Here is a 13,121-nt window from a genome sequence, read left to right on the forward strand (position 1 = left end):
AGACAAATTAAACTAAATAATGAACTGCATAAGTTCATTATGAGTACTTTATCGTTAAAAATATATATTATTATTACTTGATAATCCAACTGATGGCATTTTAGCATAGTTCACTGATTAAATGTTCAACTATTTGTATTATGTTATGAGAGAAAAATCCCTGTGCACCCAAGAATCCCAAGAATCCGGTGCGCGGTGCAGCAAGTGACCGAAGAATCCTTGTTTTTTACTGACACAAAAGTGTCCTTAATATCCCTGGACAAATACACTATTTTTCCCTCATCATTATGGATTTAGGGAGGATAACTGTTGGAATATGACATCCAATGATCCTAAATCTACTATTGTTTAAAGAGTTGGAAATGGTTTTATACTCAGAATGCTCAAGTAATTCAAGAAAAGGAACAAGCTGATGCAGAGATTTTTTAAGCAGAATGAGGATCTTCAGGACTACATGCTTCAAGGTTGATTATAGCATAAATGATGGCTTTCAACCAGGCTGTGCTGGATTTAGGGACAGTTATAAGAAATGTATCATTTTCGCGTGCATGAAAATAATCAATCAGTCTTTGCAAACCTGACAGAAAACCAGATTTTTTTGGTATTTGTAGCTGTAGGCTGACTTTATGCCTTCTTCTTTCGGCAAGGAAGAAAGCAAATTGTCGAATTCTGGGATAGCAGAGTATGCCATTGTTACTTGCTTACGAGGTATGATGGAAGAAAGTAAATTGTCGAATAGTAGAGCACAGTTGGATAGCTCAAGTGGTTAAGAGTTTATCCTCTATCGTCCCATTTATAAGGCTATAAGTCATATTTGTCAAGCATAAAGGAGATTTATCTAATTTAATTCATCTAAAACACTTTTGACAAGAATTTTATCTAAAATGCAATGTATGTTAACCAAGACTTGGTCAGAAGACATCAATTCTTAATTTACTAATTTGTAGCACAACTCTTTACGTGTCAAAACTCTGTAAATCAATCTTCCAACCCTTCTTTCTCGTTCTGAAACATCATGTAATTATTCATGTTGTTATGACAATGTGGATATGTATCTTCTTCTTCTTTCTCCAATGCCTCCTCATCATTCCTCTCTCTGTCAATGCTTATCCAGACCCCAAAGGTAAACAACACTTCATTCATTCATGTCCATTCTGCGCATGCCAACAACTTATTCTCCAACCCGAGGTGAGGCTAACGTTATCGAGAATGTCAATGCAGGTTACTTGATAAATTGCGGATCAACAACTGAAGTTGTAGAAGAAAATGGCCTAAGATATGTTCCGGATCATGACTATATATCTGTTGGTAACATTGCAACTATTAATAAACCCGGGGTGATGCCTAGATTGACCTCGTTAAGGTATTTCAACGATACTTTTGCAAGAAAGTTTTGTTACATTTTACCGGTAAAACAGGGAGAAAAATTTCTGGTAAGGGCCACTTACTACTATGGACAATTTGATGGAGGAAAGGAGCCTCCGATTTTTGATCAGATTATTGATGGAACCTTGTGGGGAATTGTTAATACCACCGAGGATTATGACAAGGGTCTTACTTCATACTATGAGATCGTTGTCAAGGCTCAGTCGAATTCATTAAGCGTTTGCTTAGCAAGAAATGGACATACTGTTTCAACCCCGTTTATCTCAGCTCTTGAGGTGCTGGTTCTTAGTAAAGCTCTTTACAATGCCACTGATTTCGATAAATATGGGCTAACTACTATTGCTCGGACTTCCTTTGGATCTGGTCGAGATATTATTAGGTATGTAAACTTGCTTATAAGTGATAATTAGAAAAGATTAGCTCCATTGATTCTGATGGTAAAACTTGAAATTGACTAGTTATCCAGATGATCCATTCAACCGCTACTGGCAACCTTTTTGGGATAAAAATGTGGTTGAGAATAGCCAAACAAACGTAACGCCTTCAGCATTCTGGAACAGTCCACCAGCAAAGGCATTTCAATCTGCACTCACATCAAGCCGTGGGAGTACTCTCACAGTCAGATGGACCGAGTATGAATTGCCTTCCAGTCAATACTATGTTGCACTTTACTTCCAAGATACCAGAACCGAAAGTCCAGATCACTGGAGAAATTTCAATGTCAGTATAAACAATGAAACTCTTTACAACGACATCAATGTCACTACTAGAGGTTTAACTGTTTATGGCACAGAAATGTTTCTCCAAGGGAAGATAGAGATCACCATGACTCCAAGAAGTGACATGTCTGTTGGTCCTGTGATCAGTGCTGGGGAAATCTTACATTTTTTGCCTATAAGCGGAAGGACTCTTCTTGGAGATGGTACCTCCGCATGATTGTGAATTTACCTTGTCAACGCATACTTAAAATTTATCCTACATCATAAGTTAATCTGAATTTTGGTTGTGCAACAGCAATAGTAATGGAAGAATTTTCCAAAAGCCTTGTTAACTTACCTCCGGATTGGACTGGAGATCCGTGCCTGCCTAAAGCACAATCGTGGACTGGAGTTACTTGCACCGGAGGTGAACAAGTTAGAATTGTCACCCTGTAAGTTCTCTTTGAAAACCATATTATAGAAACATGTACAAGACCCTTATCATCGATATCTCTTATCTCATTACCTGTATTTCCTGTGAGAAGGAACCTAACAGGCTTAGGAATCTCCGGGACACTGCCCAAAGATATAGCCAAGTTATCTGCCATTTCCAGTATGTAAGTTAATCTAACACGGTGAATCATGCTTGGAGACTTAATCATTTAGCCTAATGTGATTATACAATGAAATCTGTTCTTATCTAGAGCCATTGCACCATTTTAGGTGGTTTGCAGATAATAACATTTCAGGTCCAATTCCAGATATGACCTCAATGAATTCCCTGGAATCCTTGTAAGCTCTCATTGCACATAATCTTTTGTCATGCAACTTTACGATTCTCCTACAACTTAGTTGATTTTTTGTTTCTTGATCTGAAGGCATTTGGAGGGCAATCAATTGGAAGGATCAATTCCTCAGTCCCTGGGCCAACTTCCAAAACTAAGCGAACTGTATGTTTCTGCAACTTTTTGAAAAAGAAGAGTTGCCTCTACACATGTAACTCCATTGTAAGAATCTGTAGAGTAGCTACTGACATTTTAATTCTTCCGCGACATGACAGATTTCTCCAGAACAACCAACTCACAGGAATCATTCCAAACAACCTATCAACAAGAAAGGATATAAATATGCAGTAAGCATCATTTGTTGAATACTTCTGCAAAGAGCTTATTCGATGTCCAAAAAACACACCAATATGCTTATTAATAATTTTTAACGACGAATTTTGAGTGCGTACTAATGATTAATGATCTGAACAGGGTCTCAGGGAATAGACTGTCAGCTGGGGCTATGTAATGCCTATGAAAATTTGCAAATATGAAAAGGTTTTGGGACTGCAAAAGGCCTGAAGAACATGTAGTCGATTCATATTTTCAATTAGACTTGTACAGTAACAGTTAAATGATGTAAAACAATGTGTAATCATGTCTGTAAAATTACTGGTAATATGTGCATTAGTTTGTTTCTTCATGGATATACTAGCAAATATCTATTAAATTGTACTAGTAGATGGGATGATTAATGGTAAGTGGTAGAAGAAATGAGTGTAAACTAATATATTAGTGAAGCAGCATTCAAGAAATAGGAATAGTAAAATAATGCTAAGAGCGATCTCCAATTAGGTGCCAAAAAAAATAAAATTTCAAAATGTTAAGTGACAGTACACTCTTGTTTATCGTCCATCAAAGTAATCAATTTTTGACATACTTTCAAAATGAAAACAATATTGTATATCCTCCTAAAAATATTTACCTTCTTATCTTCTTTATTTACAGTTGTATAGGATTAATGGACAACTCTGAGTGTTAATTATTAAAATAAATTTTGATAATAATTGTGTCAAAAGTACAATAAAAAAAACAATACTCTATTAATATCATTGTCGAATTGATAATATTAGCAATCTTGATTTAACACCTCCATTAAAAATACTTTTAGGCCTCGTTTGTTTGGATGTAACTACGTAACTTAAAGTTCCTTAGATTTAAAATGAGTTACAGTGTTTGGTTTATTGTATTTTAAAATGGATAAGAAAACTTCAAGTTCCATAGTTTTTATAGTTACTAGGAAGTTAGTTACCAAGCTCCATCATGGTCACCAGAAGTTACACAGCTATTAAATATAAAAACATTAATTACTTACCAAACTTAACTACGTAACCTCTAGTTGTTACATGTTAAGAAACCAAACACGTTTACTTTAATTACCTTGGAATTTGTAACTGTAACTTAGTTACTAGGAATTATAAAAGTTGACGAGTGGCCTTAAACAATCTTGCTCAAATATCAGGAAAATGTCGATATTAAATTAGTGCAATATGCTAATTACTCTTATATAAACTTGAAAAAATCTTTAAATATTAAAATATTAATAAATATGAAATTATTAATTTTTTTTGAAAGAAAATTATTAAATTGATACAAATATGAAATTAATCATACAAACACATTTAAAAATTAAAATGATACAATATGAAAATTAAATCATACAAACACATTTTTTAGACCGAACAAGACAATCTTACAACTCTTCGGTGGACACTTTAGAGTCTTTCACTTCTGTTAAACTGTACATACAAAACATACTTACATACAAAACATACTTACATATATGTGTGACGTGGTCGAATCGAATGTTGCCATTAAACCCTAACCTCATCTTCTCTCCCTCCTCATCTCCCCCTCTCTCCCCACCGTCTTCTTCTTTCCGGTGCCTCGCCGTCGTTCCGGCCGGTCCTTCATTTCCCCGGCGGTGGTTCAGTTTCACGACTATCACCAACGTCTCCAATCTAATCAGCTTCGAAAACGACGTCGTTTTGGAAGCTGAGAAGAAGAAGAGAGTTAATGGGAAGGAAATGAAGGTGAATGCGAAGGAGAGATGGTCGAGAGATAGAGAGAGTTATTTGACTGACGATGATGATGCTCTTCCTCTTCCTATGACGTATCCGAATACGAGCCCCGTGTCGCCTGATGTTATCGATAAGCGTCTTCGGTGTGATCCGGTTGTCGAGGTCGTGACTTATTCTTTTTGTTTTGCGAGATTAGTTTGATACATTGTTGTTATAAATGTGTTGATTGAGTTGTGTGTGTAGACGATGTTAATTTAATTCGTGGAGTTTATAATTTTACGGAAAATTAGTGATGAGACTAGCTGAAAATTAGTGTTAATATGCTTTCGGGTTGTTTTAAAGCTAATGGAAAATTAGTAGTGAGATTAGTTTGATACATTGGTGTTATGAATGTGTTGATTAAGTTGTGTGTGTAGACGATGTTAATTTAATTCGTGGAGTTTATAATTTTAGGGAAAATTAGTAATGAGACTAGCTGAAAATTAGTGTTAATATGCTTTCGTGTTGTTTTAAAGCTAATGGAAAATTAGTAGCGAGATTAGTTTTTTAAGCTTGAAAGAACGAATTTTAGTGAACAAGTCATTTTAGGATAATGCTTTTGTGTTAATATGCTTTCGTGTTGTTTTAAAGCTAATGGAAAATTAGTAGCGAGATTAGTTTTTTTTAGCTTGAAAGAACGAATTTTAATGAACAAGTCATTTTTGGATAATTTGCTTTTGTGTTGTTTTAAAGATTATGGAAATTAGTAGTGAGACGAGTTTTTTAGGCTTTGAAAGAAAGAAATTTTATTGAACAAGTAATTTTAGGATTATATTGTGGTTAATTGAAAATGAATCGAGGTTGCAGGTTGTGATGGATAATGCAAGGAGGATAAGGTAAGTTGCCTTTGCACTTGAGTGCAAGTTTCTGAATGGTGAGGTTTCGTAACGGTTAGTATAGATTAATGGAAGTAGATGTTCTTGGAGCCTGTTTTAGAGGAACATAATTAATTAATTGGTTTATGTGAATTTGGTTTGGAAGCATGTATTGTTGGGGCTTTTGTTACTATTGTCTTTTGACTTTCAGTTGTTAATTTGTGCTTTACATTTTTCTGTTGAGGTATCTGTTCTTATAAGGGGTTATAGACTTAGACCGTGCTTCGTTTCAGTTCTAGATTTATTTATTTTGGAGATTAAAAATGCAGGATTGTAAAGAAGTGGTTTATGAATGGACTGGAAAGTGCAGGAGCTGCCAAGGATCGGGTCTTGTTAGTTACTACAATAAAAGAGGAAAAGAAACTATCTGTAAATGCATACCATGCCTTGGAGTTGGTACTTTTCACCTTATACTTTACCTTCTTTCTACTTGAGATTCGTATTCTGATTGCAGCATTCATCCTTGCTTTATATTGACAAAAGATTTAACTTATGACTGTATCACATTCGCTCGTATGCTCTAGCGCATTCTAGTAGCACGATAAATTGACAGTAGCACATCTGTTACAAGTATGGTTCGAGAAAAATGATTAATACAGATTATTTGAGTAAAGGTATTGAGCCCTTGGAAATGAAAGATTGAGGAGCTAGTTACTAAATTTTTACCAGTTGAAAATGAACCATAAAGTTAGAAAATGCAGACAATTTGGCAGGCGACCCTGTTGTCCTCTAGACATTTGCAAAGTCTTGTTTGAGTCATGATATTCTCAAGATTGTGATCAAGCTTGGCCCAGAATGGATTACAAGCTTGCGATCAATCTGCCACACAGAACTATAATGTTGGAAAGTGTAGGCAGTTTGGCAGTTTGGCAGTTGACCCTGTTGTCCTACTAGATATATGCAGAGTCGTGTTTGACTCGTGATATCCTCAAGATTGTGATCAATCTGGGCCCAGAATGGACCACAAGCTTGCAATCCCTTTGCCAGTAATACCACAAGGGTATTTTGAATCCGTTCCCAGAAAATTGTGAAACAATATCGGATTGGCCCTTATATATTGTTTGCCATCAATTCTGGGAGTACTTCTACGTCTTCTTTAAATATGCTTCTCGGTTTACTTCTCTGCTTTTGTAAATATGCTTCTGGAATTACTTCTGTGCTTCTGTAAATATGCTCTTTCCTGTCCGGGCTTCGCCAATTCGATTTTCTGATAAGCATTTGGGAGCAGACCAAGTGAAGTACTGCACCGCCTTGTTTGAACATTTATTTCGGTGTAGAAGACATTTTAAATTTGTAGCACTGAATAACTTAATAATTCTCGTTGACTGAAACCTCCATGATTAGTGTCAATTAAGAATAATTTAAATGATTATGCTAACAGGGTAACTTTGTAAATATCATAGACTCAAAAGACAATTTGATTTCTACTATTCTCCTTCTTAGACCTATTACATGAGTCATTCTTGTCATGTCACATCTCACCTTTGCATGTGGCTATGTGCAAAGAGACAACTCAGGAGCCTCTCCCATAAGCCAATGACTAACAAAAGAAATGTATGTTTACTGGTAGATCTCATTATCTCCGTCATTGAAGCTGTGTCAAATATTAGTCACAGAATGTGATAGGTGGCTGCTGCCTTCATCCTCCATTACCTTGTATGAAAAGGGGAGTACGAGGGTTGGGGATATTACTAGATGGACCTTTTACCAGTGATTTTCTGATGCAGGTTATGTGCAAAAATTTACAGCTCGGACGGATATTGATGTGATGGAGGATATCGATGTGATTGAAGGTTTGGGTAATGGAAAGCCTCCTTGACTTGTGTCCAGGATTTTGGGTATGTCTTTACCATAATTTTGAATCTGAGATGATTGTTAGTCCATGTAACATTATTGTAATTCTTGAGCAACAATATTGGGTTGCATTTACTTCGGTAGATTTTAAATACACAAACAGAAAAGTAAAATCTTATAGTAGTGCTTTGTAGACGGGGAAGGGAATAACACGTGTTGTACTTGTAACTAGAGCAAAGAATAATATTGTATACTTTTTACCTTGTCCATCATGATTCATTCCTAAACTACCTTTGGGTGCATGTAAGATGTTTATAAATGAAGCTTTTTTCTTAGCTTATTGACTTGAGCACCGAAATATCTACATATCAAGTATTATCTAATTAAATGTGTCGTATCAGACATGCTAGTGATATGATCATATTGTTAGTTTAGCAACAAAAAGCAATGATTAAATTATTAGGTCTATTCTTAAGATGCAAAAAGAGAATATGTCAACGAACTTTTGGATATGCATCACAATCTTTCAATAAGAAAATTTATGTAGAAACCCTAACGTCTGTTATGGGTGATACATGGGTAAAATTATTAAAACTGAACCTAGAGTTGCTGATTATATATCGTGAAGAAGGATTTCTTTTTAAAGGGAATAAATTATGTATTCCAAGGAATTCTCTTCGCAAGCATATCAGATAGAGAACTACATGAAAGTGGTCTTAGTGGACATATGGAAAGAGACCAGAGCATTTCTTTAGTAGAGGAACGCTATTATTGCCCTCAAGTGGAAAAGGGCATGAATCTTTTTGTTCAGATATGTTAGAGCTGTCAAACATCAAAAGGAAGTTTAAACAACACTGGACTATATGCACCCCTTCCTATTTGGATTTTGGAGACACCGTACGTTGATATTTCCATGGATTTTGTGTTCGGCCTTCCAAGGAATTAACAAAGTATAGATTTTATCTATGTACTTGATAGATTTTCCAAAATGGTCCATTTAATACTCTGCAAAAAGACTATTAAATGTAGTAGTAGGCAAAACACAGGATCATTATCCATTTTCCTGCTAAGCTTGATATTGGAATTTTTTGATAAATGTGAGCACAAAAAAGGTGTCAAACTCCCAAGGGGAGTACGAGTCCATATTGTAAGCAATTCAGTAAGAAAACACAACAAAAGATGTTCAGAAGATACTCCCTCAGTCCCTCTGGATTGTTTACGTTACTTTTCGGCACGCTTTTCAATGCTCGTTTAAAGTATAATTCCATAATATTTTTCTAAATTTTTTTTTCTGAATAAAAGTTTTATGTTTAAACTTTTATTTAAAAAAAAATTAAAAAAAAACATTATGAAATTATACTTTATAGAAGCCTCGCAGTTGGACGGAGGGAGTATATATTTTTATCTATGTATATATTTTTTATCTATGTATAGTAGATGTTCAGGAGACAATGGAGGCAGTGAATGTAGTAGGGGATGCATTCTTTGGTTTCAAAGAGTTTGTAAAAGTGCAGAAAAAGGCAGGGGGTTCCAAGATATTGGTTAAGTATAATGTTCCTGCACAATATTTGATGTGCAGGTGAAGGTTATTAGGTAGAAGTTTCAAGAATACCGATATCAAATCAAAGAATTTATGCGCATCTCTTTTAAGTTATTATGTGCTTGTAGATCTGCAGTTCGTAAGGGTGATGGTGGTTGATGTATCATGTATGACAGTAAAGGATTATACAGTTGTTTAAGTTTGGTTTAGATATAAGGTAAATATTGAGGCATTGTGCAACCAATTTGTGCTAACAGATAAATGTTCTAGTCTGCTGCAACTGATGTCTTTGAAATGGTATGATTAATGTTTACAATACTTGAGGTTTACACACTGGTCATTTCTTCCTCTGTTAAGATTAGGTTCTCCCCTCGACATAGTTGAGCAGTTAATTGTATCTCGCAGCATTAGTGGACATTCATAAGCAAAGTTTAACAGCAGAAGAGCACATATTATATGCTTAATGATTAGATAGATCAGAGCTGCTGAGTTAAATTAAGGTTTGCACTCCTACATTTGACTACAATGCTAATGGAAAGATAATCCTTGATAGATACGGTTCTTCCCCCTTGTTCTTTTTAATCTCTACTTTTCCTTATAAATTGTTAAGCACTCAATTATAGGGCCATTTTGTAACTTTTTCATGGAGATCAATTTATTTCTATTTCAAGACTTGGAAGGTGTAAGTTTTGCTCGCACTCAATAGTTAGGGGCATTTGATAACATTTTCGTGGGGAGTAATATATTTCAATTTCAAGATATAGAAGGGGCTGTAAGTTTTACGACTTTTTCCCTTTATTAGGCCTCGTTTGTTTCGATGTAAGCCAATTATGTAATTTGAAATTTTTTAAAACCAAAAATAGTTACGATATTTGGTTTGTTGTATTTTAGATTAGGCAAGGGAACTCCTAATTCCAAGATTTTTGTAGTTACCACAAAATATTGAAACTTAGTTATCACGGTCCATCATAGTTACCACAAATTACATAGCTATCCAATATAAAATATTAATTACTTACCAAATATAACTATGTAACTTATAGTTTCACAGTAATAAACCAAACAGGTTTTTTAATTACCTCGAAACTTGTAATTATAACTTACTTACAGGGAAGTTAAAATTACTATGTAACTACAAAATTGAGTAACAAACTAGGCCTAAATGATTTTGTACTTGTTAGCTATGTAACTTCTAGTGAGCATAGTTGAGCTTGGTAATTAAGTTCCTATATTTTATAGGAACTACAAATATCATAATACTTTAACTTCCTTTGTCGAATTTAAAATACATTAGACCAAATAGTATAACTATTTTATAATCCAAGGAACTCCAAATTACACAGTTAAGTTACATCGAAACAAACGAGACCATAATACGCGAGAGTCTCCTGTTCTGCATACAGCAAGGAAGATAATTTGGGGCTCCGAAGAGCCATTATAGTTTTGTCCCTAGATAGGATGATAGTTGGCACAAAACAGTCAATACTTAGACATTACTTAAAGGAGAATCAAAGCACTACTAGCTAGCAGCAGCTAATCAAGAAATTAATAAACACCAGTTTTCTTGATCTGACATTGAGCTCACAAAAGGGTGAAAGATAAGAAGGTGGTGATTAATAAACTAAGAGTGTAGAAACAAAAGTTTGGCCACTAAATGGGAGACCACTTCCTCACATTAAGCCCTTTTCCACTAGCTCATAATCAAAGATTAATTGGCCCAACAAAAATAAATTACTCCTTTCGTCCCTCCCAATTGTTATCGTTTGTGAGAGAGTGTCCGACACGCATTTTAAGATAAATAAATAATATAGTTCTACAACTTATTTTAAAAATTTTATTTTTTTGAATAGAAATAGAATGTTTAAACTTTTATTCAGAAAAATAAAATTTTTTAAAAAAATTATAGAACTATACTTTTTCTTCATCTAAAAATATGTGCCGGACACTCTCCCAGAAACGATAACAATTGAGAGGAAACGATAACAATTGAGATGGACGGAGAGAATAATCTTTTAAAGTGGTACTGGCAACACAATGTAAAAGCTGAGATAGTTTTCAGCTTTGATCCAATAATTGCGTGGTCAAGATCTCCAGCTCACTCATTACATTTTCAGTAGTGTTGATTAGATTATTTAATTATTACTTTAGTCGACTAATTAAAGGTGGCTTTTGTCTTGAAAAACCGTATATGACAAATAATTTGGTGTCATCTTTGCACTACTTGGAGTTATTTTTTAACAGTCTAGTTGCAAGCTAAATTCTTAGGTGTCTAAGACAGATTAAAAAGAACTGGAAATCAGATGACACTGCTAATTACTATATAGAATAGTTACATTATTTTCTCACAAAAACTGCATATTTACAAGTTTAACAAGGAAACTTAATCAGTAGTAAACACATAACGCGAATAAATAACGAGAAGAAAAAAATGCAGATAAGTACGTATTTAGGATAGTTATACAAGTATTTATTTAGGTAATAAGGAGAAGAGAATAATGAACATAAGTACTTATTTAGGTAATTTACATGAGCACATAGTTTACTTTAGATGCCAGAGTATAATATTCAACAAAATTATCTCGTGTATTAACATCAGATATTTTTTTTACCTCATCCAGGTGGTGAGTACGTACTTAGGAAGCGGGGTCGTAATTTGAGTCGAGCGAGCCGAATTTCGAGATGGACCTAATTCAAGAGGTGGTTAATCAAGCTGAGTCAGTTTGTTTAACTAATCGAGTCTAAACCTCTAAACGAACTCGACTCGTGTCGAGCCGACTCAAACGAGCCGGTTTAAACGAGTCAAGCAAAATGACTCGTTTAATTTTACACTTAATCAAGTGTAAATCTATACCAGAATTCGGCTCGTTTATTTTCACGAGTCGAGTCGAATTAAACGAGACGAAACCTCTTCCCAAACGAGTCGAGTCGAGCGTAGTTAAACGAGTTTGAGCCGGGTGGCTCGCGAATTACAGCTCTATCAGGAAGTATCAACCCCAAAGGTTAATTTGTTTTCAAGACTTGCACCAATGAGGCAATGATACGTAAAGTGGAATATAAATGTGTAATGTGAGCATCCAAAAGCAGAGGGAGAGAGGTAGGGCGGGGGCCGGGGGTCAATCATGTTAAATTTCAACTATATTATTGTGCAAGTCTTATCTTATTAGCGATCGATAAATAAATAAATAACTATGCACATGAAAGGGCACTGCACTTGTATAAGTAGAACCCTAGGAGGACAGACATGCATGTGACACATCAAGAAAGGAGAAGAGAAGTGTGTAGTCAAGTTACCAAGAGTGTTTGTTAATTGTTATGTCAATGGCATGCTTAAACATGTACAACAATGATCAGCAAGGCTACTGCTCTGTAATGGGACCAAGAATCTCCTTCTCCAATGATTTTGCTGATGCCAAACAAGTCACACCAAAGATCAACTGCTACACAGAAGCTCCTGTGTCCTCGGATTTCGAGTTCTCACTTCCTGCTAACCCCATCAATCTTACAGATGAGGTATCGTTTAAAGGCAAGCTGTCCCCTTCAAAGGAGAACTGTAATAGCATTTCTAAGATGGTGACACTGAGAGACGAGCTTCTTGTTGAAGACGACGACGAGGAGTTTCCGAGGCTGTCGAAGAATTTGGGATGGTGGAGAATAGACAAGTTGGGATTGAAGAGGAATCATAATCATAATCACATTGTTGCTAAGAAAGCGGAGAATGGAGGATTGGAGAGAATCGATGAAGTGAAAGATGATTGAATTCCTACACGAAATGTTTATAAACATGACAGGTGAGATCACGATCGAACTCAGGATTTGCTTCATTGTCGTAGGGGTGAAATTTATGTCTACATATTCTGTTTCTGTTTTAGGTTTCCAGTTAATTTTGTTCAAGTGCTATCAAATAACTAGACAGAAAGAGATCATAGATCTCATTTATTTTT

General features: G+C 35.1%; 3 protein-coding genes across 3 annotated transcripts; all 3 read left to right on the forward strand.

The window, feature by feature from the left end:
- Nucleotides 1-792: 792 nt before the first annotated feature.
- Nucleotides 793-3,554, forward strand: LOC141686978 (putative LRR receptor-like serine/threonine-protein kinase At1g67720). Its single transcript, XM_074492097.1, has 9 exons — nucleotides 793-1,123; nucleotides 1,222-1,765; nucleotides 1,845-2,308; nucleotides 2,401-2,536; nucleotides 2,630-2,701; nucleotides 2,808-2,876; nucleotides 2,963-3,034; nucleotides 3,145-3,216; nucleotides 3,344-3,554. The coding sequence occupies exons 1-9, from the start codon at nucleotides 1,036-1,038 to the stop codon at nucleotides 3,378-3,380; spliced, it is 1,554 nt and encodes a 517-aa protein (XP_074348198.1). The 5' UTR covers nucleotides 793-1,035; the 3' UTR covers nucleotides 3,381-3,554.
- A 1,060-nt stretch (nucleotides 3,555-4,614) lies between these two features.
- Nucleotides 4,615-7,927, forward strand: LOC141687013 (protein disulfide-isomerase SCO2). Its single transcript, XM_074492149.1, has 3 exons — nucleotides 4,615-5,094; nucleotides 6,116-6,242; nucleotides 7,574-7,927. The coding sequence occupies exons 1-3, from the start codon at nucleotides 4,717-4,719 to the stop codon at nucleotides 7,663-7,665; spliced, it is 597 nt and encodes a 198-aa protein (XP_074348250.1). The 5' UTR covers nucleotides 4,615-4,716; the 3' UTR covers nucleotides 7,666-7,927.
- A 4,571-nt stretch (nucleotides 7,928-12,498) lies between these two features.
- LOC141684921 (uncharacterized) lies at nucleotides 12,499-12,936 on the forward strand. Its single transcript, XM_074490056.1, has one exon. It carries the CDS (start codon nucleotides 12,499-12,501, stop codon nucleotides 12,934-12,936), a length of 438 nt encoding a protein of 145 aa, XP_074346157.1.
- The last annotated feature ends 185 nt before the right edge of the window (nucleotides 12,937-13,121 follow it).

The sequence above is a fragment of the Apium graveolens genome, chromosome 9 (genome assembly GCF_009905375.1).
Source record: "Apium graveolens cultivar Ventura chromosome 9, ASM990537v1, whole genome shotgun sequence".
Taxonomy (NCBI): Eukaryota; Viridiplantae; Streptophyta; class Magnoliopsida; order Apiales; family Apiaceae; genus Apium; species Apium graveolens.